Source organism: Anopheles moucheti, chromosome 2 (assembly GCF_943734755.1).
Source record: "Anopheles moucheti chromosome 2, idAnoMoucSN_F20_07, whole genome shotgun sequence".
Taxonomy (NCBI): Eukaryota; Metazoa; Arthropoda; class Insecta; order Diptera; family Culicidae; genus Anopheles; species Anopheles moucheti.
Genome location: NC_069140.1, coordinates 13,917,356 through 13,943,534, shown reverse-complemented (window position 1 = coordinate 13,943,534; position 26,179 = coordinate 13,917,356). Strand labels below are relative to the sequence as shown.

The 26,179-nt window shown below is 44.8% G+C and overlaps 1 protein-coding gene across 4 annotated transcripts in view; it reads right to left on the bottom strand.

Moving 5' to 3' along the window:
* LOC128305022 (uncharacterized) overlaps nucleotides 1-26,179 on the bottom strand; it is a 219,189-nt gene that overhangs the window by 4,345 nt on the left and 188,665 nt on the right. For 3 of the 4 annotated variants that reach the window (XM_053042309.1, XM_053042302.1, XM_053042317.1), the window contains exons 4-5: nucleotides 17,841-18,063; nucleotides 4,535-4,662 (exon numbers count right to left, since the gene is read on the bottom strand). In XM_053042309.1, coding sequence (XP_052898269.1) covers nucleotides 4,535-4,662; nucleotides 17,841-18,063 — 351 coding nt within the window. The remainder of the gene's footprint in view (nucleotides 1-4,534; nucleotides 4,663-17,840; nucleotides 18,064-26,179) is intronic. The other variant, XM_053042325.1, reaches the window with a different exon arrangement.

Here is a 26,179-nt window from a genome sequence, read left to right as displayed (position 1 = left end):
TTTAATAAAGAATAATGAATGCTTTCCATCGAAAAGCTTACTTTAAATCGATATGTTAGCGAAACGTATATTATTACACTCTAATCAAAGTCTTTTCTTATCTACCTAAAACGTTATTATGACCGGTTTCATAACAAACAGCTTCACCGGGCATGGAATGTAATTGCATTTTTGTTTCTTTTTCCCAGAAGTTAGACAGCGGAACAGCGGGAGTGTCAACAAAATGGCACCGAGGTCGACCGAATCCGAAATGTGTGGTCGTAGGTTTCGGGCAACTTGTTGATTGGGCTGTCATGCACAGTGAGAAACTCCAAACCGCTAATGATGACGGTGGCAACCGGACGGTGGCTGTTGACCGTGGCAACAATTTCTTTGTCGTGCGGGGCACGTTGGGTGTGGCGATCGTGTAGTTATTTGCTACCGCGTAGGTCAACAAAATATGGTTTGTCTTTGCCCGGTTGCTAGTGCCGACGGTACACAAGCAATACCCGGGCTAGTGGTTATCACAATCATCATTACCAGTGAGTGGGCTATCAGTGCGATAGTTCGTCAGGAGTCATTCATCTCCGACTCGCAGCGAACAAACGCACTGCTCCAAATTGCTTCATTTTCGTTGCTAAAAGTGTGGATAAGCAGCACCGGGTGTACCGCCGAGGCGTTGTGCCTGTACGGAGGTGTTTATCGTTAAATTTGTCTGGCTTCATTGTATTATTTTTTTTTTCGAACTGGCTCAGAACATCCGTTCCGTGGCGAATCATTCGCCAACCAGCAAATAAATAGTGCCGGCACAACCGGTACCAGCATTCCCGCTGGTCAACGATCGGCGACGTAATTTTGTTTCATGAATTATTGATGAGTAAATATTTGCGAGTTGCGCAGCTGTTTATACTTTATCAGCGCCTAACCATCCCGGGGCATGGTTACGACAGTGTGAATTTCACATGAAGCGAGCGGAGAAAGAGCAAGAGATGAAACCAGTCCAATTCACGGAGAAAAACTTTTGCCTTTTTTTACACATCTCCACTTTCCCAGATCCCGACGATGCTGAGAGATCCTTCCTCTTGGTGCCACACATACACACACATACGCTTGGCAATCCATTTATCCCTTTGCAGTACATTGGTGCGTTTCTTGTTTTCCTTGGCCCAGGAAGTTTTCCCCCAGCTTGATGGGTTTTCCTGCACGGTTCCCGGTAACGGGTGGATCCCATTCCCGATGGGAGAGTTATTTGTTTTACTTTATTTTTCTCACATGTGAGTTTGTTGGTATGTGCAGGGTTTGTGTGTGTGTGTGTGTGTGTGTGTGTGTGTGTGTGTGTGTGGGTGTGCCCTTTTTTGTACTTCTTCTTCTCATACATTCTCACACAGGAACGCACTCCGCAGACTCTTCAACAGGTTCGCAAATGGTGCCGTGGAAATCGACGGAAAGGCTAGCATCCGGCATCCGGCTTCCGGTTTCCGGTGTTTATCAGCAACATCAATATCAGATTTAATAATAATAGCAACGAGGGGGAGGGGGAGGGAAAAAAAGCATTCACTTTGACGCACGTATCCGTTGTAGCATGTATGAGTGCCAAAACGAGTTTACGTAACGAAGTGAGCAGTTGAAAATGTATCCCGTACGTAGCCGCATGCGTTGGAATTTGAGGAAAAAGATTGATAAAGTACTGGTTTCAATCCGGGCAAGCAAACCACTGTTTGAATCACGGTAGTTAGTAAATAGCGATAAGTCTCGATCAAATATTTGTTTCCGACTATTGTGTTCAATAGTTCAGTATTAAATATTGTTTCGCTTTTTTAAAATAACTATTTTGTGAAGAACTAGCAATTTTTCACAATGATGTAAGGGTATCCTTGCTTTCAATCATTGAAAACCCTTTCCACCCAATACCCGGAATCTGGATACATGGGTGTCCAAGCCATTGTTGATTGCTTAAGTCTTTATTTCTACGATTCTCAGCTATTCAAAACATTATGTTTGTGTAACGCTCATGGTATGATTCTAAGAAATTAAAACTCTCACAGTTAAACCAAGATAAACTTGAACTGTTTATTTTCCAAAAATTCCCTTCAGTGTAATTGCATAATTTTTTTAATGTCTCTTTCATAACATATAAAGCTACATATTACATTTAAAGATGATAATAAAAAAAAATTATGTAACAGTTAATACAGATTTATGATAGAAAATTAGTAAAATATTAATAATAAAAAAAACTTAATTTTGACATAAGTTGGAAACATTGAAGGGTTTTGGAATCTAATATCAGATAAAATGGCTGCGAATTGAAGAAATAACGAAATAGATTTGGGAACTTGAACAGGTAAGTTAATTTTTTTTTATATTTAATCCTATTTCACCGTTCACCCAGACAAACTGATTGATTATTATTAAAAAGCATTGAAGAGCAATTTGCTTGTAAGCAAGGAAAGTTTCAAGAAAATTCATTTAATGTGATGATGAATAGATTTGTTATGCAGCATTTAAAATAATTTAGGGGCTTTTCGAATGTTTATTTTTTATTACTCTTAACATATTTTTTTGTGTTGTTAAAAATGACACATTGATCATAGAAAGTAAATAGCGAGAGCGGGTACTAATGGAGAATAAAACAGAACAAAATGTTTATTGTATTGTAGAGTAATTTCGAAACGTAGTTTGCACCTCGTTTGTATGCAGTTGTGGCTGTGAATGTGAGTGTGTGTGTGTGTATGAGAGAGAGAGAGAGCGAAAGAGAGATTATCTCTCCCGTCGCAGCGTGAGTGAAGTTGTCAGTTGCATTTCCGGTGCCAAAATCCTGTCAACGAGTCGACTGCAAAAGCGTTCATTTCAATTTTCCACCTGACGTACCAGACGGCAGACGGTGGACCGATTTCCCAGCCACGCTCCAGCCCTTCACTATCCTATTAATTCATTTAGTTTTAGCTCATCTTGCCGAATGGTGGGTAAAGCCCACCCGCCTGCTCAGCCAGAACGTCGTGAGTGTGTGTTCGATACACATATCACACGATTCGTTCGATTTGGCAGATACGGCAAATGGGTACCGCGAACGTTATAGCTGCGAGCGCACCAAATCGGAAAGGATAACCGGCGTTGCCGGCGTTTGTGAACGTAGCGAGGCGCAATGATGCGCCAATGTCATGCTTAATCTACCTGTCCATGCTAACGGGCAGTTTCGAACTTTTGGGGGAACTCCTTTCGTTCGGTAAATGGCACCCCGTAGAACCCATTTGCACTGTCATTTTGTGTTGCAGTTGTGGCGCCTTTCCCGTTTGTTACGGGGTATGGAGCGCGTCGCGGGACGGGACCCGTCCCCCTCACGGTCGGTGCATCGCGAAGCCAGCAGGGCCGAAACTGGCGAGCCGGGAAAGCATCGTGCAGATGCATTCGTGACCGTGCGCACTGCAGCTTAGCGCACCGTTGCATCCATGAATATGGTAATGGATTTTACGGGAGACTGAAGTTCCCGGGTGGAATATAAATTAGCAAACCAAGGTGAAACCAGATCCGGCCCGGTTCGTCGCACGGTTTTACCAGCGAAAGTGCAACCCGGCGGGTAGTTGTAGCTGTTTGTTTTTTTTTCTTTCTTTCTGTTTGGTTTTGGGTTCCTCATCGTCCGCGGACGTGATGCTGCTAAAACAGTTCAACCGAATGGCCGATGCTTGGGGTAAGATTACGTACCCATTTGGAGGCTACTGCGGGGAAACAGAGAGCCCCCGTGTGCGATAGGCGAATGAAAGCGACGGGAGAATGAAAACGAAGCGAAAAATGGAAATTTTGTATGCCTTACACCGCTCAAGGTAATTCCATAATGCTTATTACGGAAATGGGGAGGATTTTATCCAGCCCATGAGCCCTCAAGGATACCGAAAGATTTAAGTGGTTAGCGGGGAAAAAAGCGTGCAAAAAGCTTGGAATGTAAAATCACTCCCTGTGCCCACATGAACGTTCACTTCCATTTAGAGGGATAGAGAGAGTGAGAGAGATAGAGGGTAACGGACACAAGGGTGGAGCAAATGGGTCGATGTTGGCAGCAGCTAGTACGAGAGCAATCAATTACTCCATTATGTGCGACAGGAAAAATCAATTGACGCTCTCCTACACAGTCTAACGGCTAACAAATCCAACCGAAGTGGTTTCAGATGGTTTCATTGAGCAGTTGAATGACTTAAACAATTAGAAAGGCACAGAAGAATAATTAAGAATGTGCAATAAGAAGGTTGTACTCTTGTAGACAATGGGATGTTTATAAATGCGAAGACTGGTTAATCTGTAAAGTGAGTACTGTAGAAATAAGGAGTCCGATTGTCGCTTTATTTTAAACCGGGACTACCCAAAAGACAGCTTGATAAAGTTAATTCTTAAGGAACTCAACACGACATCTTGGCATGTTTTTTTGTCACATCACAAGCTATGCTTTGCATCATTTTTTACCCGTGAACTCAGGATACACCCTGTGTCAATGTTTGCGATACATTGCTGTACCGGCAGAAGGTTCTGTTTAGCAGTTTGTCGCTTGCTTCTGTGTACTTACCGCATCGTTATGGTTCCAGAAAATGTAGGCTGGCGGCTCGGGAGAATCCTTGACGACACAGGTTAAATTTATCGTCGATCCACTCTCAATGTACAGATCCGGGGCGCCTATTATTTCCGTCGATGGTTCTGCGAAAGATATATGCAAACAGGCCGGTTGAAAATTTCTTGCCAATGTACAATATTTGCCCGGATATGGTACGGACTGGGGATGGGATAGTGTTATAAATAAAATGGAATGGGTATTTTCGTGGAATTAAGCCTTTTTTTCTTTTGACATTTAGTTACACGTGAATTCGTTGTAATGAAGGTGGAAAAAAATGGTTGACCTGTGTATATCTTAAGGTGTTATATATTTTTAGAAGTAACTTGCTAATGCCTTTTTGAGTATTTTGCTTTCATGTTATGGTGATATTCCACGCGGACAGTACGAAATATTTTTTTCCAAAATGGAAAAAAGTGGAACCAAGACACCAAGGACCAAGGACTGCTGCCAGAATCGTATGGCCTGAACCAACAAAAAAAAAACGAAGGATAGCACGAATATCAAGGTGTTGGAGCTTTAAAAATTCCGTTTCATAGTATTCTCCGTAATTTTTTTTTTCGTAACCCTTTTTGCCGTAATTTGGTCCATCCGAATCGATTCGAGGTAGTCGAGACCACCTGCCTACCGTTCCAGTGGGCCAAAAAATGGAATGAATCCCAAGGTGGGCGACCGTAGGTGAATGGATCTTCTTTCTCTTTACGTGCCATTATTTTGTGCTATTTCATTTCGAAAAGATTTATGCCCTGCCCCCCCGTCCAACCACCCCGAAGGGGCAATGGAATTGATAGTGAATGAAGAAACAAACAACAACAACAACAAAAAAAGGAAGCAGAAAAGGTTATTTTCCTTCATTTTTTGGTGTCAACTTTCGAGTAGTTTGGAATGAAAAAAAAAACAACAACTGTCATACTGAAAATAATACCAAAGACGATACCTTTATGTGACAAAAACCAAGCAAACGTTGAACTAACAGAAATATAAAGATGAAAACAGAAAGGTTGGCCATGCTTTTTCTGCTGAAGGATACTCGCGTGTGAAGGTGTGTGAGTGCGTTTGTTTGTTTTTTCGTTTGAAAAGAATGACCCACGCTTAGGTGGACAGTATCGAGTTTCTTTCCCTGGATTTGTGCTGGTAAACCTTTGCTGAAACATTTTTTTTTCAGCAAAACAAAAACACACCTACAAGACCCTCGAAGACGGATGGTTGCAAAAGAATTCGTTTCAAGAATCGGGTGGGGACAACAATGCGAATTTCTACGAACGGTTTAGCCGAGCACAATCATTGGACGCATTTCCGACGCACCCGACCGGGCAGCTAGCCGTAGTGCTTTTGTTTGTAAAACTCGATCGGCATTTATTTGCGTTCGCTTTCGGCGGGCCATTCGGCGGGCTAACCCGTCGGGGCTTATGGTTGGGTGCTGGGGTTATTACTAACACCGAGCGTAATAAATCAAATATTTTCACTTGATTTTATTTCCTCCCGGGCATCCCGGGGGGCTGGCTCCCTCCCTGGCGACCCGTTCATCCATCATGCCCGCTTTTAAATCTTCGCTGACGGAAATGATTGAAAACACGGGACGGGTTTGATGAGGGTGGCCACCCTACCCAAGTGGCGGGATGAAACCGCCACAGGTAGGTAGACCGTTTTTGTCAAGCCACCGAAGAATGTGCTTGTTTCGATCGATCGATAAGAAGCCGGCGAAGATATTTGGCGTTAATTCCATGTGCAGGGCAGCTGGATGTTCGTTCAGCTGTGGATCTTGAACGTGGACGTGAGGAAAATAGCTCACAGAATGGAATCATCCTGTCAGAAGGAGAAAATGGATGTCATTTTAATCCCGCTTGTATTAAGCCAGATGTTACGCCATGCGATCGGAATTGATATGTGTGCGGGTGGAATTTGGCCATTAACGGAATTTATGATAATTCATCAATTAATTTTTTCTACGCCCTTTCCGCCACATCCGAGGATAACGTCTTACGAGGCGAAGAAGTTCCAGACAGTGGAGAGTAGGGAGTAGCATTGCGCTGTTGAATAATGATCATGTGAAAAATTCTTCTCTGCGTGCCTAATGTGATGGGGTTCATTTCTAACACGCCCTAATAAATGCTATGCGATATCGTGTTAAAGAAAGCTCTAGCTTTAATTTTAACCTTTTTAACAATAAACCTGGTCTTTGTTGTATAATATTTAGCAAATAATATCAAACTCTTTAGCACACAATTAATTATTGACGTGGGTTTCCATAAGAATAATTTAAACGTTTTATCCCTTGCCAAGGCATACAATGACTGTGTCTTTCACAGCACGGATGAACGGTTGCTCATCAGCTGGGAAGGCTCCCCCGAAAACTCCAATTGCCTCGCCGGTACAACCAACGTTTGAAGATAAGCCAAACGTAACATTTTTCCTCCAACACTTTGCCAATGTTTGCAATGAAGTTTATTTCAGGCCCCTGGCGGAAGTTTCCCCGTTTTGCGCAACGTACCGTTCTGTTACTGGCGGTACGGAAGTCCTTGGAACTTTCCCGGCAAGGATCGGCATTTTGCTTTATCAGAACACAGCAAACAGCAATGTAGTGCTATTTTCGGACGGGTGTACACAGCGCACTAAGAACCGTGCCGGACAAAAAGCGATTTACACTCGCAATGTAACTTCCGGCCGACTGAAACTTTCGACCTTTTCTCAACAGGAAACCGCTTCGCTTTTGGCCTTTGGTGGCTGGATAAGGTGCTGGTGCTGGTTCCGGCTGGGAAAACTATTCGAGGCTGCTGTAAACTAAACCGTACGCGCTCTAATATTTATCGATGGTTTTAATTGCTCCACACTGAGTTTTATGAGTTTGTCGATTAAGTCGTGGCTTCGGTTTATTCCTTTCGAATGCAAATGAGATAGAGGATTTATCGAAGGCATGATGACGATGGCCGGGCCAGTGGAGGGCTGTGCCAGGAAGGGACGGTAGAAGAAAAACTACCAGCCAGCCAGCAGCAGAGTGCAGCGTGTCACAACACCACCCTTAAGAACGGGAGCTTCGGCATGCAAGCATGCTTGGCAGTGGCAGTACCGCCGCACGGCTAGCATGGGATTTGATACGGAAAATTGCATTCGAGGTTTTGCAGTGATTTATTGTGACCAAGCTGGCGTCATCAACGACGCTGTTTGGAATGAGCAAATTTGCTGCACGTCTGTACCGTTGCGCTGTCTCGTCTGCGGAGTTTCACTCCATCGAGAAAGATTTAGTGTGTCCAACACCTCAGACTGGAAACCAACAGTCACTAAATGGGGAAGCGCTCGGGAAGAGCACCGGGATAAAGGATGTCTATTAACTTTGTGGTTTGGTAGTGTAATTAGTTCCATTTAATGTGCACAGTCGTTGCACAGTCTGCACGCAACTGGTCACCGTTGATAATGTGTAACAAAATTACGGTTTTTGTTTGTGCTTTTAAAACTGTTTTACCACGACGGGGAAGCTTAAGTTCATAAATTAAATGCTTAAAGCTTATCTTAAGTTGATAGTTGAGGGTTTCAGGATATTGATCAAGATATAAGAGATGTTCAAGATAATATCTGGAAAAAGTTGAGTAGAAAATGCAATTTAGTGAGATTACAAACTCATTTACAAGACCTTTGTTTACAACCTCAAGAGTAAACGCATAAGACCTGCCATATTTGGCCTTCTTTGATTTTATTAGCTTGAAGTTGCGTCTCAACCTGCGCCTCAACCAAGGTCTGTGTAGGATAGAGGTCGAGTAATAGCCAAGATAGAGGTTCGCCATTTTGGATTTCATTTGACATTTCGTCGCCCGTGTAATGGCACAGATACACGCTGAGAGCTCGAGCGAGGTGAGAGATTTGACAACTCAATTTTCAACGCTTGAACTGCCATCATCAGCTGACTGCTTGTTTGTTTCTCAAAGGATGTTGTAAACAAATATTTTTTTACTGAAAAATTTCAGCGCTGCATCACCCTTATTCGGGTGCTGTGTGTTCATTTCTTCCCTCACGATTAAAAAACAAGAACTTATCGGGCAGGTACCGATCGGGAGCACCGGTATCCGGCACAATACATATGCAAGATGAGACAATTGGGGCTGGGAGCTTCAACACAACATATATTTGCGTGTGTGTTACAAATCCTTAGCAGGAGCATTGCAATGCAAAGTGGCTAAGAAGATGATGGCCGGAACCTCTAATTTTCAAAATATAAACAAACAGCCGACCGCCATTTTGCTTAAGCGTTTCGTTTGGCGTTTGAAGCGTGTAACTGTCAAAATCCGGGGCTGAGCGATCTCTCGCCTCGCTCGAGCTCTCAGCGTGTATCTGTGCCATAAGATTCCTTACGTCTAGCCTACTTGTTTACTATATCCCGATTAATCAACACAACTACACACAAAACATTTGAATGGAAAAGGGCGTCCAAACGTCAAATCACGTGTAACGAACTTTTGGCTACTTGTCAAATTGCTCTATATTACTCGACCTCTATCCTACACAGACCTCGGCCTCAACCCAGCCGCCTCAACTAACGGCCTTCTTTAATCTATTCAATAATTGGAGAAACAATGAAGGAATACGCGTCGCTTTTATTTGTTGATTACTGTACACACTTTGTTGGCTTCCTGTTATTTAAACCGTGCAAATCTACGGTCGCCGACAAGTGCACCTACTGAATGGTACATACCCTCAACTGCAAGCCAATTGCTTCAATTCGCAATCGCATTACAGGAGCGCCATTGCGCGTCCACTTCCCGTCAGTTAGTCCGAGATAATCCCTTAAGCGGTGGCCAGAGAAAATGCATATGCCACACTCAAGCGTGACAAAGTCGTTGATTTGTGATGGCAAAAACGCAACAAAAAGGATTAAACGAACTAAAAAACAAAAACTATGACAGATGAAATGCACAAAGTTACACGGTGTAGGCACTGTTTAGTGACGTTTCGAGGAGTAAAGTGTAGTGTTGTGACTGTTATCACAACGCGCGTTGTTTACACTAGAGTAGCCCTTACAACAGCATTGCTGTTGTAAGGTTTCGGAGTTAGGATGATGGTGGAACAGTGCCCACCATCATTATAGCAGCGGTTACGATGGCGCCCTGGGAAAAGAGCATAAATAAGGCCGAAGGATGCGCCTTCGGCCTCTTTCACCGCGAACCGTACTGAAATACACACTAATTTTGTGATATACTTCAAAGAATATCGAACATTATTATTTTACTTAGAACGGGACGCAAACATCCGCAACATTTCACAAAATTAGTTTCACTTCACTTCGTTCGAACACTTCGCGTACGTAAGTCTTGTAAAAGTAGTGCGTTTAACCGACCGAACGATACGCGCGCGCATTTAAATCTCGCCACTTGGGAGTAGTGTAAATCGTGTAAATTCCTTAACGAATTAGTGAAGAAAGTTGTTAGTTGCCGATGGAAAGAGCAACGATGGATACCAGCTGTGAGGAGGTTGTCGAGCTGCAGGAGCAGCAGGCAATGACGTCAGCGGCCCTTCAGGAAAGACGCGTAAGCGTCGTGGAGGAGCATTCGACGAACGGGGAAGCGCCACAACCTTTCCTACCTCGGGACCTTGAGATAAGGAAACGGCGCCTTGAGCTTCGAAAGAAGGAGCTAGAAATTGAACGGGAAGAGATCGAGTTGGAGGAAGAAATGTCTGACCGAAGCAGTCAGGTAAGCGCGTACGTCGCGAAAACGAGAGCTTGGTTACAGGATACGAGCCGCATCGGGGTGACACCGCAGCATCGTCTTGCTGACGACGATTATCGCAATGGTGGTTCAGGTCATCAACCTTTAAACCCGATCGCGGCCACGGGAGCGTGGACGGCGCGTATGGGCCCGGCACCGCTGCGGTACAACAATGCGATGGCGGCCGACGTGAAGGGTCATCAACCCTTGACCCCGGCAACGACACGGTGTCCACCGGAATATGACCGTACGTGGGCGGAGGACCAAGCGGCGGCACAGGAGCGGGAATACGCGGAATGGAGGCGTGCGGTGGAAGACTCCATCAAGGTCCACCGCGAAAGCAAGCCCTACAGGGCTGAAAATACGGGTGTGAATTCGACAATACTGTCGAAACCCGAGCCACAGAGACGTGTGGCACGCTTGACGCCGGAACAGGAAGCATCACGCAAGGTGGTTCCCAAAGAACTTCCGTTCTTTTCAGGAGACGTTGGACAGTGGCCGCTGTTCTACGCAACATACGTGCGTTCTACCGAGTTGTGCGGATTCAGTGATGATGAAAACCTGGTGCGGCTTCAACGGGCCTTGCGTGGGCCGGCACTAGAGTCAGTGGACCACCTGATGCTGCTACCGGACGGCCTACCCAAAGTGATAGACATTCTGCGCACAGAATATGGCAGACCAGATTTGATAGTGGATAGTCTAGTGAACAAAGTGAGAAACTTGCCTCCCGTTCGGACCGAACGCTTGGAGACGTTAGCCACTTATGGTAAGATGGTGCGAAAGATGTGCGCAACGATTGAGGCTTCGGGGCTGCACGATTATGACTGCAACGTCACGCTGCTTAAGGAGCTGGAAGCAAAGCTTCCCGGCGAGCGGGCTTTAGAATGGGCTCGCTACAAAATGAACAACAAACGACAAACCATAGGAGAGTTCAACGCGTGGTTTTCTGAGATTGCACTGGCAGCGAGTGCCGCCTCTAAAACGTTCGACCGAAATCAGACACGACACGAAACACCACGACCACCCCCGAGAAGGAAAACACCCGCGCACGTAAACGTACACAATACAACGCGGAAAACTACATGCGCACTTTGTCACGATTATTGTCGTACGTTGGCTGACTGTGCGCGATTTGGGGAAATGACAACACGCGAACGGCGATCGTACGTTATGGGACGCAAATTGTGCATCACGTGCCTGGGAACGCATCGAGGCACGTGTTTTGTCAGGACACCTTGTGGTACTGATGGTTGCCGAGAAACTCATCATAAGCTGCTTCACTACAGGAACTCACAACACACTCATTCACTAAATTCGCACATCGGTAACGACACTAATTCACTTTTCCGCTATGTTCCAATTGTAGTGTACGGCAAGAAGGCAAATATCAGAACATTTGCGTTCATTGACGAAGGATCCTCATCCACGTTTGTTGACCGTGGGCTGATAGAAGAACTGGGCATTGTAGGTACTTTGAGCCCTCTGTGTTTGAAATGGACGGATGACACGCAGCGAAACGAGTTTGATTCGAGGGAGGTCCAACTACGTATCTCAGGCGTACACCAAGGGGCAGCGGCGTTCGACATAGGGAGAGCACACACCCTTCAAGATTTAACGCTTCCGGCGCAGACGTTACCAGTTTCGAAGCTGGTCACGCAGTACCCGTATCTAAAGGGGCTCCCGATAGCGTCCTATGCTGATGTGGTACCGCGCATCCTGATCGGCGTCGACAATATCCATCTGGGCAAGCCACTGAGATGCGTCGAAGGGAAGTTCAACGAGCCGATTGCCGCCAAGACGAGGCTCGGATGGACATTGTTCGGTCCCTGTTGCTCACCTGCCGCGGTAAGTACCACGGCTTATTCAAACTTTCATCTATGTACCTGCAATGAGGAAGAATATCAGAAATTGAACACGGCGCTAAAGGGATACTTCTCTTTGGAATCCATCGGAGTTGGTGCTTCGCAAAGACTCATGCCAAGAGAAGAAGAACGTGCAATTGCGATGCTGAATACCGGAACGCGGCTCTTAGAGGATCGTTACGAGACGTGTTTGTTGTGGAAGCACGATCATGTGCGCCTTCCTTGTAACCGCGAGATGGCCCTTAAACGTCACATGTGCCTGAAAAGAAAGTGCGAAAAGAATCCGGAATTAGCCAGGGCAATCAATGATAAGATGGGCGAGTATGCAAGTAAGGGGTATATTCGCCGTGTGTCGGAAGGAGAAATCTTAGAGAGAGGAGAGAGGGACTGGTACTTGCCAATTTTCCCGGTTTACAACCCGAACAAGCCCGGTAAGCTACGAATGGTGTTTGACGCTGCCGCGAAGATTAACGGAGTAAGTCTAAATACATTTCTACTTGCCGGTCCAGACCAGCTAGTGGGGTTGGTACAAGTCCTTTATAAGTTTCGGGAGAATCGTGTTGCTGTTACGGGAGATATCCGGGAAATGTTCTTTCAAGTACGCATGAACCACGCGGACCAGCGAAGCCAGATGATATTTTGGGATGATGGCAGCAAACAGAATGGCGAACCCAGTGTATACGCCGTTTCTGTTATGACCTTCGGTGCGGCATGTTCACCCGCTAGTGCCCACTTCGTGAAGAATCTCAATGCGGAAAGATTCATTGACCGTTTTCCGCGAGCAGTAGAGTGCATTAAGTACGAGCACTACGTGGACGATATGTTGGCTAGCGTCGAAACCGTAGATGAGGCGGTGACGTTGACGGAGAATGTACGGCTTATACACTCGAAGGGCGGTTTCGAGATCCGGAACTGGCTATCCAACGCGAAGGAGGTCGTACGCAAGCTACGTGGAGAAGCCGCAAATAACACGTGTGTCGATGTGGGCTCGAACCAAAACACCGAGAAAGTTCTAGGCATGTGGTGGGATACGGATAAGGATGTATTTACCTTTCGTATAAACCCACGTATCAGCGAGCAGCTGTTATCAGGTGGTAAACTGCCAACAAGACGCGAAGTATTAAGCACGCTTATGATGATCTATGATCCTCTAGGGCTTATTGGTCATTTCCTCATGTTCCTTAAGGTACTTTTGCAGGACCTATGGAGATCCGGTATACACTGGGACAAACTGGTCGATGGCGAAGCTGCAAGGAAGTGGATAAAATGGATCGGATTACTGCCCGAACTAGAGAAGATAACGATCAGAAGGTGCTATCGCAATCTTACGCCGTCAAATGCATCTTGCATACAACTCCACGTTTTTACGGACGCGAGCCAAAGTGGAATGGCGGCGGTTGCTTACCTGCGATTTGAGGAGAACGGCGTAGTAGAGTGTGCCCTGATTGGTTCCAAAACTCGGGTAGCTCCGCTAAAACTCTTGTCCATACCACGACTGGAGCTTCAAGCAGCCGTGATAGGCGCACGCTTCGCGGACCACATCGCGAAGTCACATCGGCTGAAAATCAACAAGAAAGTGTTCTGGACGGACTCACGGAACGTGGTTAGCTGGATAAAGTCGGACCACAGGCGTTACAGCGCGTTCGTTGCTTTTCGGGTGAGTGAACTGACCGAATTAACTAATATTGACGAATGGAGATGGCTCTCTACCAAGGTTAACGTGGCGGATGACGGAACGAAGTGGCAAGGGGATCCCGATTTGTCCTCCTCCAGTAGATGGTTCCGTGGTCCAGAGTTCCTGTGGGAAGCGGAAGAAAAGTGGCCGATTAATAAGGATAACCCAGGCGAGGCGTCGGAAGAGCTACGCAAGAATCTACTGCATCATGCCATCGTGAATCCGGTAATCGATTTCACCCGGTTCTCACGATGGAAAAGGCTGTTAAGAACGGTGGGCTATGTTCATCGATACGTCGGAAACCTTCTTCGACGCGCTAAAAAGGAAAAGGGGTCTGTAGGACCACTTACTCAGGAGGAGCTGTTGGCTGCTGAAAGGTCACTGTACATCTGGGTGCAGTCGGACGGGTTTGGTGCTGACATTAAACGGTTAAGCAGTGACGTGAAGAAGAAACATCCCTGGAAGGAAGTAGTAAAGAGAGATAGTGTACTGTACAAGCTGTCGCCCGAACTGGATGAAAAAGGTATACTACGAATGCGAGGGCGGCTAACTAATTGTGTATCGTTAAGTGCTTCACTTGGGAAGCCTATTATATTACCTAGGAGGCACCCCGTTACGGATTTGATCATCAAGGATCACCACGAGCGATATTGTCATCAGAGCCATAGTACGGTGGTAGGCCAACTCCGCACGCGATACTACATTCCGAAGGTGCGGGTGGAGTTCAACCGAGTCCGGCGTGGTTGTCAGCGTTGTAAGATCAGGAACGCTGCGCCAAATCCACCCTTAATGGGCAACATTCCCCTGCAGAGAATAGCGGTGAACCAACGAGCATTCACGTACACCGGGTTGGATTATTTCGGGCCTATACTCGTGGTCGTGGGTCGTCATTCCGAGAAGCGCTGGGGAGTGCTGTTCACTTGCCTCACGACGAGAGCAATTCACCTCGAATTAGCACATTCACTGACAACCGCTTCGTGCATTCTAGCTATCCGGCGGTTTATCGCAAGAAGAGGGTCGCCTAGGGAGATCATCAGCGACCGTGGAACTAACTTCGTCGGTGCGGCGAGAGAGCTTCACGACGCCCTGAAGGATGTGGACGAAAACGCAATGGAGTCAAAGTTCAGCGGCCCTAATATGAAGTGGAGCTTCAACCCACCAGCGGCGCCTCACTTCGGTGGCAGCTGGGAACGTCTCGTGCAGTCGGTGAAGAAGATCCTATGCAGCTTTGACCTCCCACGGCTACCTACGGATGAATTGCTATTGTCAACATTGGCGGAGGTGGAAATGATAATCAACTCTAGGCCACTTACCTATGTACCGCTCGACGAGGACTCGGAGAGCCCTATAACACCGAACCACTTGCTCCTGGGGAGCTCCGATGGAAGTAAACCTGCTTCCTGTTTTGATGATTCACCGAGAGCAATACGAACGTCGTTGGGTGCCGTACATCTGAACGCAAGGATATTCTGGAGACGGTGGATTGCGGACTACCTGCCAACTCTCACCCGTAGGTCGAAATGGTTCCACCCAGTGCCGCCGATCAAGGAAGGTGACGTGGTGCTGATTGTGGATGGAAATTTACCCCGGAATACCTGGCCGATGGGACGTGTACTCGAAGTGACTCGCGCCAGTGACGGTCAAGTTAGGCGAGCGAAAGTGCAGACGGTAAACGGAGTATTAGAGAGACCGGCAACTAAAATTGCGGTTCTGGATGTCGCGAAAGCAAAATAAGTAGACCGCGTGGGTTCTTTGACAGGTGACAAGTGTAAACATCGTTAGGAGAGTGTAACGCCCAGGAGCGTTACACTGGTAGGGAGAATGTTGTGACTGTTATCACAACGCGCGTTGTTTACACTAGAGTAGCCCTTACAACAGCATTGCTGTTGTAAGGTTTCGGAGTTAGGATGATGGTGGAACAGTGCCCACCATCATTATAGCAGCGGTTACGATGGCGCCCTGGGAAAAGAGCATAAATAAGGCCGAAGGATGCGCCTTCGGCCTCTTTCACCGCGAACCGTACTGAAATACACACTAATTTTGTGATATACTTCAAAGAATATCGAACATTATTATTTTACTTAGAACGGGACGCAAACATCCGCAACATGTAGTGTTTACGCGAAGCGAAAAAAAGGGATTTTCGATTTGTTTTTAAACAAATATTTTTCCACCCCAAGGTTTCTGCTGCACTGGTGCAGCCCCATGATGCAGCAGTGGTTGAAAGTTGCGTAAAATGCAACGCAGATGCAATCGTTTCTAATTTTATTTCTTTATTTGACTGTTTGCCAAACAGTTTCATTTCAAACAGCCACCATGAAGGCGTTTGCGTTTGACTGTAAGCGATAGCAGAAAAAGGTCGGTAAAGGTTTTTACTTGTGTGTGTGCAATTGTTCGGTGCAATCGTCGCGCCCCAAAAGCTTTTGCGTTCGCTCGCTAACGTCCGTACGGGCGATAAATGATCGTTCGACATGGTTCTGAAAGTGAACTCGTTTCGGAAGGGGGAATGTTTTGGAAACGGTACTGCATTGCGCTAAGTGTGTCTAGCTGTGAGTGCTGTATTCGAACTATTTTCCCAGCGACCATTTGATTCGCATTCAGCCATTGGGCGCGAGCGTGGCCCCTAGCAGGTGGTAGCGATCTTCCAAAAACACACTCCTCTTCGGACGAAACGCAATGATTATTTAATGGCACTGTTTACAGTCGGTAAAGATAGATTTTACGAAGCTTGAAAACGGGTACGATGTGCCGTTTCGTAGAAATCAGTGGAAGAATTCGATGTTGCGATCTGCTGCTAGGCAGATGCAGCAATGCACCATTACTTCTGTAACCGGGCAATGATGTCAGTGTCGGGAAGACCGTTTAATTATTGCATCGTTTTTCGTTCGCCTAATCCGTGTTCCTGCGTTGCATTGACAAAAGTCAACACGTTTACTCAATCGAAGCTCGATTTGCTCGTGTCCGTTCGCTGCATCTTGCACTGCGATGGCCTGGGATGCTGTGGAATCGAAGGGCATCTTCGTGTTGGTTTAGTGCATCGGAGGTAAATGCAGAATAATTATACGCAGGTCATTCGTGGGATTGAAGAGTATTTGTTCTTTGATGCTCTTGTTTCGATATCGGAATGATTTTGGAACGCCGGTGCCCTATCTAAAGAAAGCGTCAACATTTGTTCTGCCAACATTTGCTAACGTTTACGTTTCAATTCGTATATGTATGTGCCACATACAGTTTATCAATTAAATATTGACTTGTACTTCGTTAAACTACCAATAGAAAGTTATTATAGTTTAAAATAATTTCTAGAGTAGTTTGAGGATAGAGCTTTTCTTAGATGACTTGTAATGGAACATTTGAAAGCTTCCTCATTTTTTCCTAAAATATTGCAATCTGATTCAACATTAAAAATGTTCATTTAAATCAAGCTCATAGGCTGTAATATAAATGTTGCCAGGAAATAGTTGAGCTTAGTTTCAGGTCATCCTTTACCGTTGCCATAGCCTTCCGTTGCTACCAACCTCGCCACACACAATGAAACCTCTGCAGCAAACTGTCCGATTGAATTCCCCGAGTGCCATGTGGTGCTACAATTTTGAACCGGCAGCCATCCTGGTTTTACATCTTACAGCGACGTGTTGGTAGTAAATTTTGTTCGCAAGCTGTAGCCATCCAGTGGGAGGTCGTCGGCATGACTTTACGATGCGGTTAAAGCGTTTGGGAATTAAAATTAATTTAGAAATTGCACTGCAAAACCACCGTGCTCGGTCGTCCGGATCTAACGTTCGGCCAAGGATGAGTTAAGCTATGCAAAAGGATGCACCTGCATCTGCAGCGTGCCCCACCAGTGGGATGGGCCACCAGTGCACATCACCATCCCATGGACGATGGACGTCACGATTTGAGTGGAATTTAGGTTGAAGCTCTGGCATGCTACCCATTTGCGCACGTACTCGGGCGAACGTGAGAGCGATGTTGCTGGGGGTTGCAAAGTTTTCAAACACCTTCTGGTGAAGGTGGCGAAAGATACTTACCGATTACATTCAGATGCACGAAGTGGCTCATGTGGGGTGTCGTCGAAATCTGACACTCATAGATGCCGGAATCGCGATGCTGCGGGTACTTGATCTGCAGGCTCCAGTCTTCCGTGTGTGGATGATGTATCGCCCGGAACCGCTGATCGGATGTGTACGTATAGCGGCCCACCGTCAGTAGATGAATATCCCGGTGACGGACCCAAGACACCTGCAGCAACATCTGTTCATGGAAATGGGTATTAAATGAATTAGTTAAGAAATGACAGCTTTATTAGACAACGGTTTTGGTAAAAGGGTAAAATAACTAAATGGAAATCAATCATATTTTATAACATGTATCAAAGAACAATAACTTTCTATGTTCCCCATTCTAAGAAGAAGCTCAAATATTGTATCTTTCGTACCGATATTAGTAATTCCGTACACATATTTGCTACGTAATATGCTTCCCAACATGAAACGATAGCGGGACGAGATATTTTATGCAGCATGTGAAGTCTCTAGTCTGAAGATAAAGCTAACCGAAACCAGTGACAGGTCTGGTTGTTACTAAGCAACAGGCGGTAACATTGTTGAAATTTATCATGTTAATAGTGTGCTGGGTCAGTGAGCGGACATTTCGATGGGTATAACGTTCTGCTGCATGTTAACCCGATTGGCACGCTTGAGACCATCTTGCTGCATCTTTTCTGTTTCCGATTGGCTTGTCAGTGTGGTTTGTGGTTGCTCTGTCCGGGGAAGGAATGTCAGGCGTAATGCAGCTGGATCTGACTTTATCCGGTAAATCGCATTAATAGTAGTGCATTAGACGTATGGTAAATTGAAAGCTTTTTTTCGAATCTCCATTGCAAAATGCAAAGCTCGACACAGTACATGACATTTCTGAATCAGTGAGCAGTTTCATTTATAAAATACTACAACGATATTCTATAACAAAACCAGATAGGAATACCACTGACTGAAGGCAAAAGAACCAGGTCATAGTGCTTAACTATTTGCAACGAAAAGGAGAAAACTATTTGCAAGCAATGAATGGAAGCGATTTAATTTCATAAAAATGGATGATATTGTAGTATAGCTGTAGAGTGAAGTGTTGCTGTTTGCATTCTTTACGATAATTGGTGCCAAAAAAAAAAAACGAAGAAACAATCCCAGTTTCAAACGTCTTCGACATTTTTATGTTGCTGCAAGAACAGAAGCATATCCAGATGCTACCGTACGGAGCGATAATTGAAGCAGAAAAGTGCAACGAAGAGTATGACAATGTTCGATGTCATGAATAATGAAATCAATTAGTTTGTATCCCCTGCCGGAGACATAACGGAGCACCGAAGCATCTGGCGAACGTCATTTCGGTTGGAGGTTCTGTGAATTTATTGCACGAAAGATTGCTCCTTGGGGTTACGATTCGAATCAGAGAGAATATTTGAACGCTGAATGTGTGGCTGGAGTTTTCTGGATTAAGGTTAGATTGGACTACACGGGCTCTCAATATGAAATTGAAGTTTTTAAGGGTTTCAGTGCTATACTTGAATTGTTAATTGCAATTTTGCGTTGCAATGTTTATGCATATTTCTATTGCTTTAACAATGAAATGAAATCGTTTTGTGTGTAGATTTGAATGGCCTATCTTCATATCAGTGATAAATTATTGAAATATTTCTAGGAAATATTTATTAAATTAATGAAATATTTCTAGGGGTTGATAAATTTAAATCTTTAAATATAAACAAATTCCTGTTTAAAGGAATTGAAGATTGTTTTAATCTATTTAAACTTAAAGACTATTCAATAAAAACATCAAAAAACAAACCAACTTGTGAAGCCTCAGTGCTTGATGTATTGTGCACAAAAACATTCATCGCACGAATGGAGGCGCATGGTGGTTCATTCGATGTTCATTCGATGGAGGCGCATGGTACTCGGTAGGTCATACGATGGAGGCGCATGGTAGTAAAAGCTTCCCGTTGGTTAAACAATCAATTTATCTTTTCCCACCATTTGGACGAACCAATTTTACGTGGCGGGTCGAGTGTGAAAATTTATTAGCTCTCTATACGAACCAGAAATTATGGTATTATTTGGGCGTATCGCGTCCAGCACGCTATCTCGATGCGCTCCCGGCCAAAGCGACCAAACATCCTTCAGCACTTAAAGCAAAAGATTAGAGTGGTTACACAGCGCAAGCACGCACCCATTGATTCCATTGTTTCTTTCAGTGTGGAGTACGGGTTTTCGGACGACAGACCAAACGACAAACGACAAATGAATGAGAAAATATGAGAGGAACAGAAACAAATGATGGACTATTAAAACACGTCGGCAATGTCACGCAATCTTTGAAGTAATTTAATTAATTCATGCCTTACTGTACTTGACCTAGTTTCGGTGTCTAAAATGTTGCTTTTACTTTTAACTGCGATGACTGTCTTCGCAGAGCGCTCAGGGGGATAATCATCTAGGATATTATTTCGAAGTGTTCCGAAGGATTTTGATTAATTTTGTTTTGTTTGTATTTTGACTTTAATAATAATGTACTAACATTACAGGAATTGAGTTTAATGTCTGAAAATGAAGGATTTTTAATTATGTTGGAGAACTGTGCAATACGATTGAAATCTATATCTTTAAGCGAAATATAATTAGAAAATTCCTGGAATTGTTAGCTAGGCTGTGAATCAATGACTTCTCTAATCTTAAAAGCTTGATCAACACAAAAAATAAAGGAAAAATTTAATGGACTTCTCTTACATGGACTCTTCTTACTTCTTCATCGTTGTTGCTAGTTGTAGGTAACCTCAATATTGCATACCATCAACGTTGTTATAGTGGTTCAACCGCAGCCTCATCTGTGGGGATGCGTGTGAATTCAAGTGGTCGTAAAATTTCCATCCCATCCCAAAACATAGAACTCATCCCACAACCAGCGGATGAGGCTTTCATTTCCGGTAATGCTGGCAACGGCTCGCCACACGCGCTGCTTCGCTGCTTGGTGTGTACATGCGGGCCGTGCGAATGCTTGACGTAACTGAACCAATTTGCGACGAGACAATCTAGCAATGTCCTTGTACCGTGAAAATGGTTATGCGGCGCAGCACGATGTAGCGATTTTCCGGGTGAATTGGACATGCATGAACGAGGCCGCACTGTACGGCACACAGCAGCAGCAGCACGAACAAAAGCTTGTCTTTTTTTGAAAATAAAAAAAAACAAAGCGAGCAAACAAAACAAACAAAAAAGCTCCCATTTCTTCACCAGTCTCCCAGTCTCCCCTGGCCCAGTGTCGTTGGGTGGTGGGAAAAATAAATAAAATAAAATATATTTATTGCTTGTATGCAGCAGGAATAAATTATCCATGAATGTTTTGGTCCGCCGGTGGATGAGGGTGTTGTTATGCAAAAGTGGAAAAAAAAACGGTGGACCTCATCGAAAAACAGAATTGTCTCACGTTGGTCCGATCGGATGTGGAGTGAGGTGTGGTACTGAATTTACCCCCTACCAGCTGGTTTACAGTAGTCAACGGGGTAGATAGTTTGGTTGGTTGGTTGAGTGTGTTTTTTTTGTTTCTATTTTACTTACTCCATTGTGTTTCACTTCCGACCACGGGACTTTTGAGGATTGGTTTTTTTTGGGGGGGCGGTTTGTAAAATGGGAAGCGTAGCCGGAGCGCACGTGGAGCTATTAATATCCGGTAGCGGAAAAGTGAATATCGAATCTCGTTTACATCGATCGAGAAAACCCGAAACGGAAACAAATACGAAACGAATGTGGTTTCATTGTTTTATCTAGCCAAACAAACGCCTCCTGGCCTAGGGTTTTGATTATTTTACTCACCGTGGAACGGATCCTACTGACCCTATCGTTTGGCAATTGATGCTTGTAATGACTTATAAGCCACATAGTAGAACAGTGCACTGTTTGGTAACAGATGTAGAAGTCAAATAATGAAACGGATTGTAATTTGTAGCCAAATTGTTCGCTGCATCCTTTCCCATAAACGAAACAATTATGCCCATTGGCAGCAAAACATGGGCAAACGATTCGGCAACTGGATTTATGCCTTTACGAAGACGAGCGATTATCATTAGCATTACTAGCAGTTTGCATCATCATAAATAAGCGGTATACATAATCCTGTAAAGCATGCGAAACATCAGCCCGCTCCCGGTAGCGTCAGAGCTACGTACAGACCAGTGCCGTTCCAGACGGTTCGGTTGACTCGGAGTTCGGACGTTCCTCTTTTGTGCTCGTTATGTTTGAATAATGCATGAGACAACATAATCGAATATATTGATTGACTTTTCCAACAAAACCACTACCGTGCGGTTGTGGCGTACCCCGTGTTGCAGCGTTGTGTTCCACCCGGACGCAACGTTCGGGAAACAGAGCGCCAAAGACAAAGTGTGCGGCAGTCAACAACTAGTGGCCCAAGTTTGGCTGTTCGTCGTCTCGGTGGGTGGTGGAACACATGTTTTCCTTTTTTTGTTTTGAAGGGGAGGGGGGTTTAATTTTGTTGTCAAACATCGGGCTGCTTCCCTCCCTTCTAATAATGTCCCATTATGGAGTTCGAACGTGTGTCAGCTCACTCGGCACCACCCAAGATGAAGTGGATGAATGGCGTACTTAACGAGACGTACTTCAACGGATCGTTCGGACGATGGCAGATCCACCAGAAGGATGCTGGTTCGATGGACGGCACGAGTAAAGCATGCAACCCTGCATGACCAAACCAAGGTGCATGAGCGTATATCCATCAGCATCATCGGGGCAGTACCAAAGTCCGATAAAAATCAATGAAGTAATAGTCTGTCTCGTTTAATATTAATGGGAATCAGTTTGAGTTTTTCTATTAAAAAAGTTGCTCGTTCGGTTCGCTGTACGATGAGCGAAGACTTTCGGCCGTCAGCCCGGGGGGTGCCACATCTCGTGTAGTGTAATTAAATTTCCACTCCCACTACGGTGTGCCGTACCTGCGCATCGAATGCGCTGCACACAGAGCACATTGCTGTACAAGTACATGGCCACGGGCGGACGAACTTGGAGTGATGTGCGAATTTTTCCTTGAATTGGATGGCAATGCGCTATGACGACGGTCTTCGTTTATGACAGAGCGATGACAATGCCGCCGGTTATTCACAGGATAGGATTCACGGGGCGCGTTGCGATGGTAAAACACTTCTTTATGCTTCATAATGCATAGCATATGAAAAATTGTTTTGAAATTGTTTGAAACGGACGGGGTTCAATGACGTGGGCAATGGAGAGCTAGAATAAAATAAAAAGCGTCACTCTATTGCTCATGAACTGAACCTAATGGACATCGTACGACAAGAGAGAATGTTGATAATTAAGATTTAAACCATTCCGCTGTGTGTGTGTAGGACAAATGCTACAAGCCCTATGAGTTACATATACCTTTGCTGTATGGAATTAAACATGTTAAGCTCCAGCGGTCATGGTGATGATGCTTCGTTAGAATGACACCGGACGATGTAACCATTGAAGTGTTTAGAACGTGAACCGAAGAGGCGTGATGGACAAAAATGAAAATGTATTGCCGGTGTTGATGTCAGAATGGACATTACACAGGCTGACGACCCCGAATTGGTTACAGATAATGATAATTATGGTTCTGTGTTAATTTTATAGCATCTTTATAGCATCCTGGTTTTATTGATATTAAGGATGTTTCGTCATTCACAATGATACAGAAACAGGAACAGACAGATCATATCGTTCTATATGATTATTTTGAAATACTTTTTTAAAATTACAAGAGAGTGAAATTCAGTTCAGCAATAAGAAAATACAGGCAGTCCTCGAGATACGCTATTACAGCAAACCGCTATAATCCGGGGAAAATCCGCGTAACTCGAATTTCCGCGTAAGTCGAATCCTGGTGCAATTTCGTTTATACTTCGAAGTCACAGAGTCGACTTCCTTCTCTGGACTTACGTTTTTCACTGAATCAGGCGATTTTAAGAGAGAATACATTAAAATAAGTTATAAATAAATGTTTTATGTAACAAAAAAAAAGGTATTTTCGACCAATTTTTCACCTTTTTGCTTAGATTTTGTGCTATAAACTAGTTCATCTGTCAAATTTCCAAAAACCGCGTATCTCGGGGACTGCCTGTACACAGAAACAACCGCTCACCGCTTCAATCCACTTGATTGGTTTGATTGAACGGCAAGAACTGAGAAGCTTCCTAATTAAGTAAATTGTTTGCTTAGCTTAGTACAGCATAAACGGACGACGAATTTCATGGAAGATGTTACTTGGCTTCGTTCGAAATTGATATGATTTTTCCGACCAAAACGAGAACGATTGTATGGCTACAGCCAACACAAGTTTCGGTTTGCTTTCTTTTCTCCAAAGTCTAAAAAACATTTCGCAATATTTAGCTTATCTTACTTTAATGTTTGATTTAGAATTATTGTGTGGTTTAGAATAAACTTTTAGCAAACATGAAAACTCCTAATAACTCTGGAAAGTGCACTTATCATTCAGCATTAAAATCATTAAAATCTCCAAATTTTGCGGTACACTTTGTACAAATGCAATCAAACTGTCATAAAGGATAATAAATTGGAAACCTTGCACACCGTTTGCCCAATTCACATTTATAAAGCGATTCGGCAGGGAGCAGAGGGAGCAAAGTTATGCCCTTAAACAAGCTCTAACAATCAATCCACCGCGACAGGAACGGTGGCTTCCAATGCCCCGTGCATATATGAGAGCACTTGCCCCATTTCCCAAACGATGGCCAGTTTAGCGCCATCGCCCGGGACGATGCACAGAAGTTTGCATAAATATTTTCATACACTTCCTCTTCATCGGAGAGGTTTGTTGAAAATAGTCTTCCGGTGCACGATCTTCCGGCTCGTTCCACCACGGATCCCCCCTCCCGCTGCCTAGGGGAAAGGCAAATGCTGTTGAGTGTCCTGCGTTGTTGTTTTTCTCTTCAGTTTCTCATCACTTATATTGGCTCGTGTCTGATGCTAAGCGGATCTAGCCGCTGTTCCGTTTTTTTTTTGTTGCGCTATTTGCTATCTTTTGAGACTCCCGTTGCAAAAGCCGAACACGGAAAATCCCGTTTGCTGCAAGGCCGGTTTCTTCTGCTAGCGGCAATGTTTTATTCATGGCCACCGAAAACTGGATGAAATGAAAGGAATAATAATAACCATAAACGAAAGCAGCGAACAGCGGAAAAACAAAGCAAAAGAAAAAAACTAAAGCGCCTCAGCGGTAAACATATAAGCAAACACACGCCAACGTACGGTACCGCTTGTTGTGCAGACTTCACAAGTCATCCTGTTTGTTTTACGCCCTACCCAGCCCGGCCGTCGCTTTCCACCGGCATCGTAAACCATTCCCAACCCGAGCGATGATGGGGTGTTGGTTGATGGAAAACGAACGGAAAACGGTGCTGGAAAGGATGGACGCTGTGGACTCGAGCGTTGTGCAAGTACAATTGCTTCCATTTTCCCGCCCTGCTTCCACACGGTTTCACGGCGAAAAGGTTTCCGGTTTTGCCGGTTGTCCAACGGTTCAGTGTCCTTTTTGGGGTTTCGTACGTTTAGGAAACAGCGCAGTGTCTGCGTACCCCCTTCGTCGTGTTCGAAGTAACTCACTTAGATTTATGCTTTTATCGAGTTCTCCCCTCAAGAAAATGATGGTACATCCGTCAAATGTGAATAGGAACAGGTCGGTCAAAGCCGATCGTCCGAAAACTGTCGGTTTTTTCTCTCTCCACCCCATGTATGACGATGATGGGGTCGTTCACGGGGCAATGGCGAGTAAAATGGCAAAGCAAAAAGTGCAGGCCCAAAAAAAAAACCCCAACCAGCGAAGATGTCATTTGTGCCGGAACGATAAATGGACTTGCTGTCTAATGCAGTAACGAATTTTCGGTCCCTTCATCTCTTTTGACAGACGACCTTTACAGGGCAGGACATTTTCATTGCCGACACCCACCTCTATCCCCCCAAACAGCTCGTACCTGCGTCGTATGTTTGCTTCGATGGCTACCATGAGATGAGTTTTGCTGAAAGGATTGCACAATGCTTAAGGTGCCCAGCTCCCGGGGAAAACGATGACGGTCAAAGTTGGAAGGTTAAAAATTAAACCCAACCTGATGGCCACTTCCTTGCGCTACACTGTTGGAGCGCTGCTCCTTACATCATTCACAGATGCGCAAAAGGTCTAAGTTTTGCTAGGGTTTCCTATCCAACGGCGGCAATCTTTTGGCAGCCTATTCGGCCACATTACGCCTAATGAGCGGATGGGCATTTGCCTTTTTGCCGGTCCGATAGACACAACTAGGTCAGTCTAT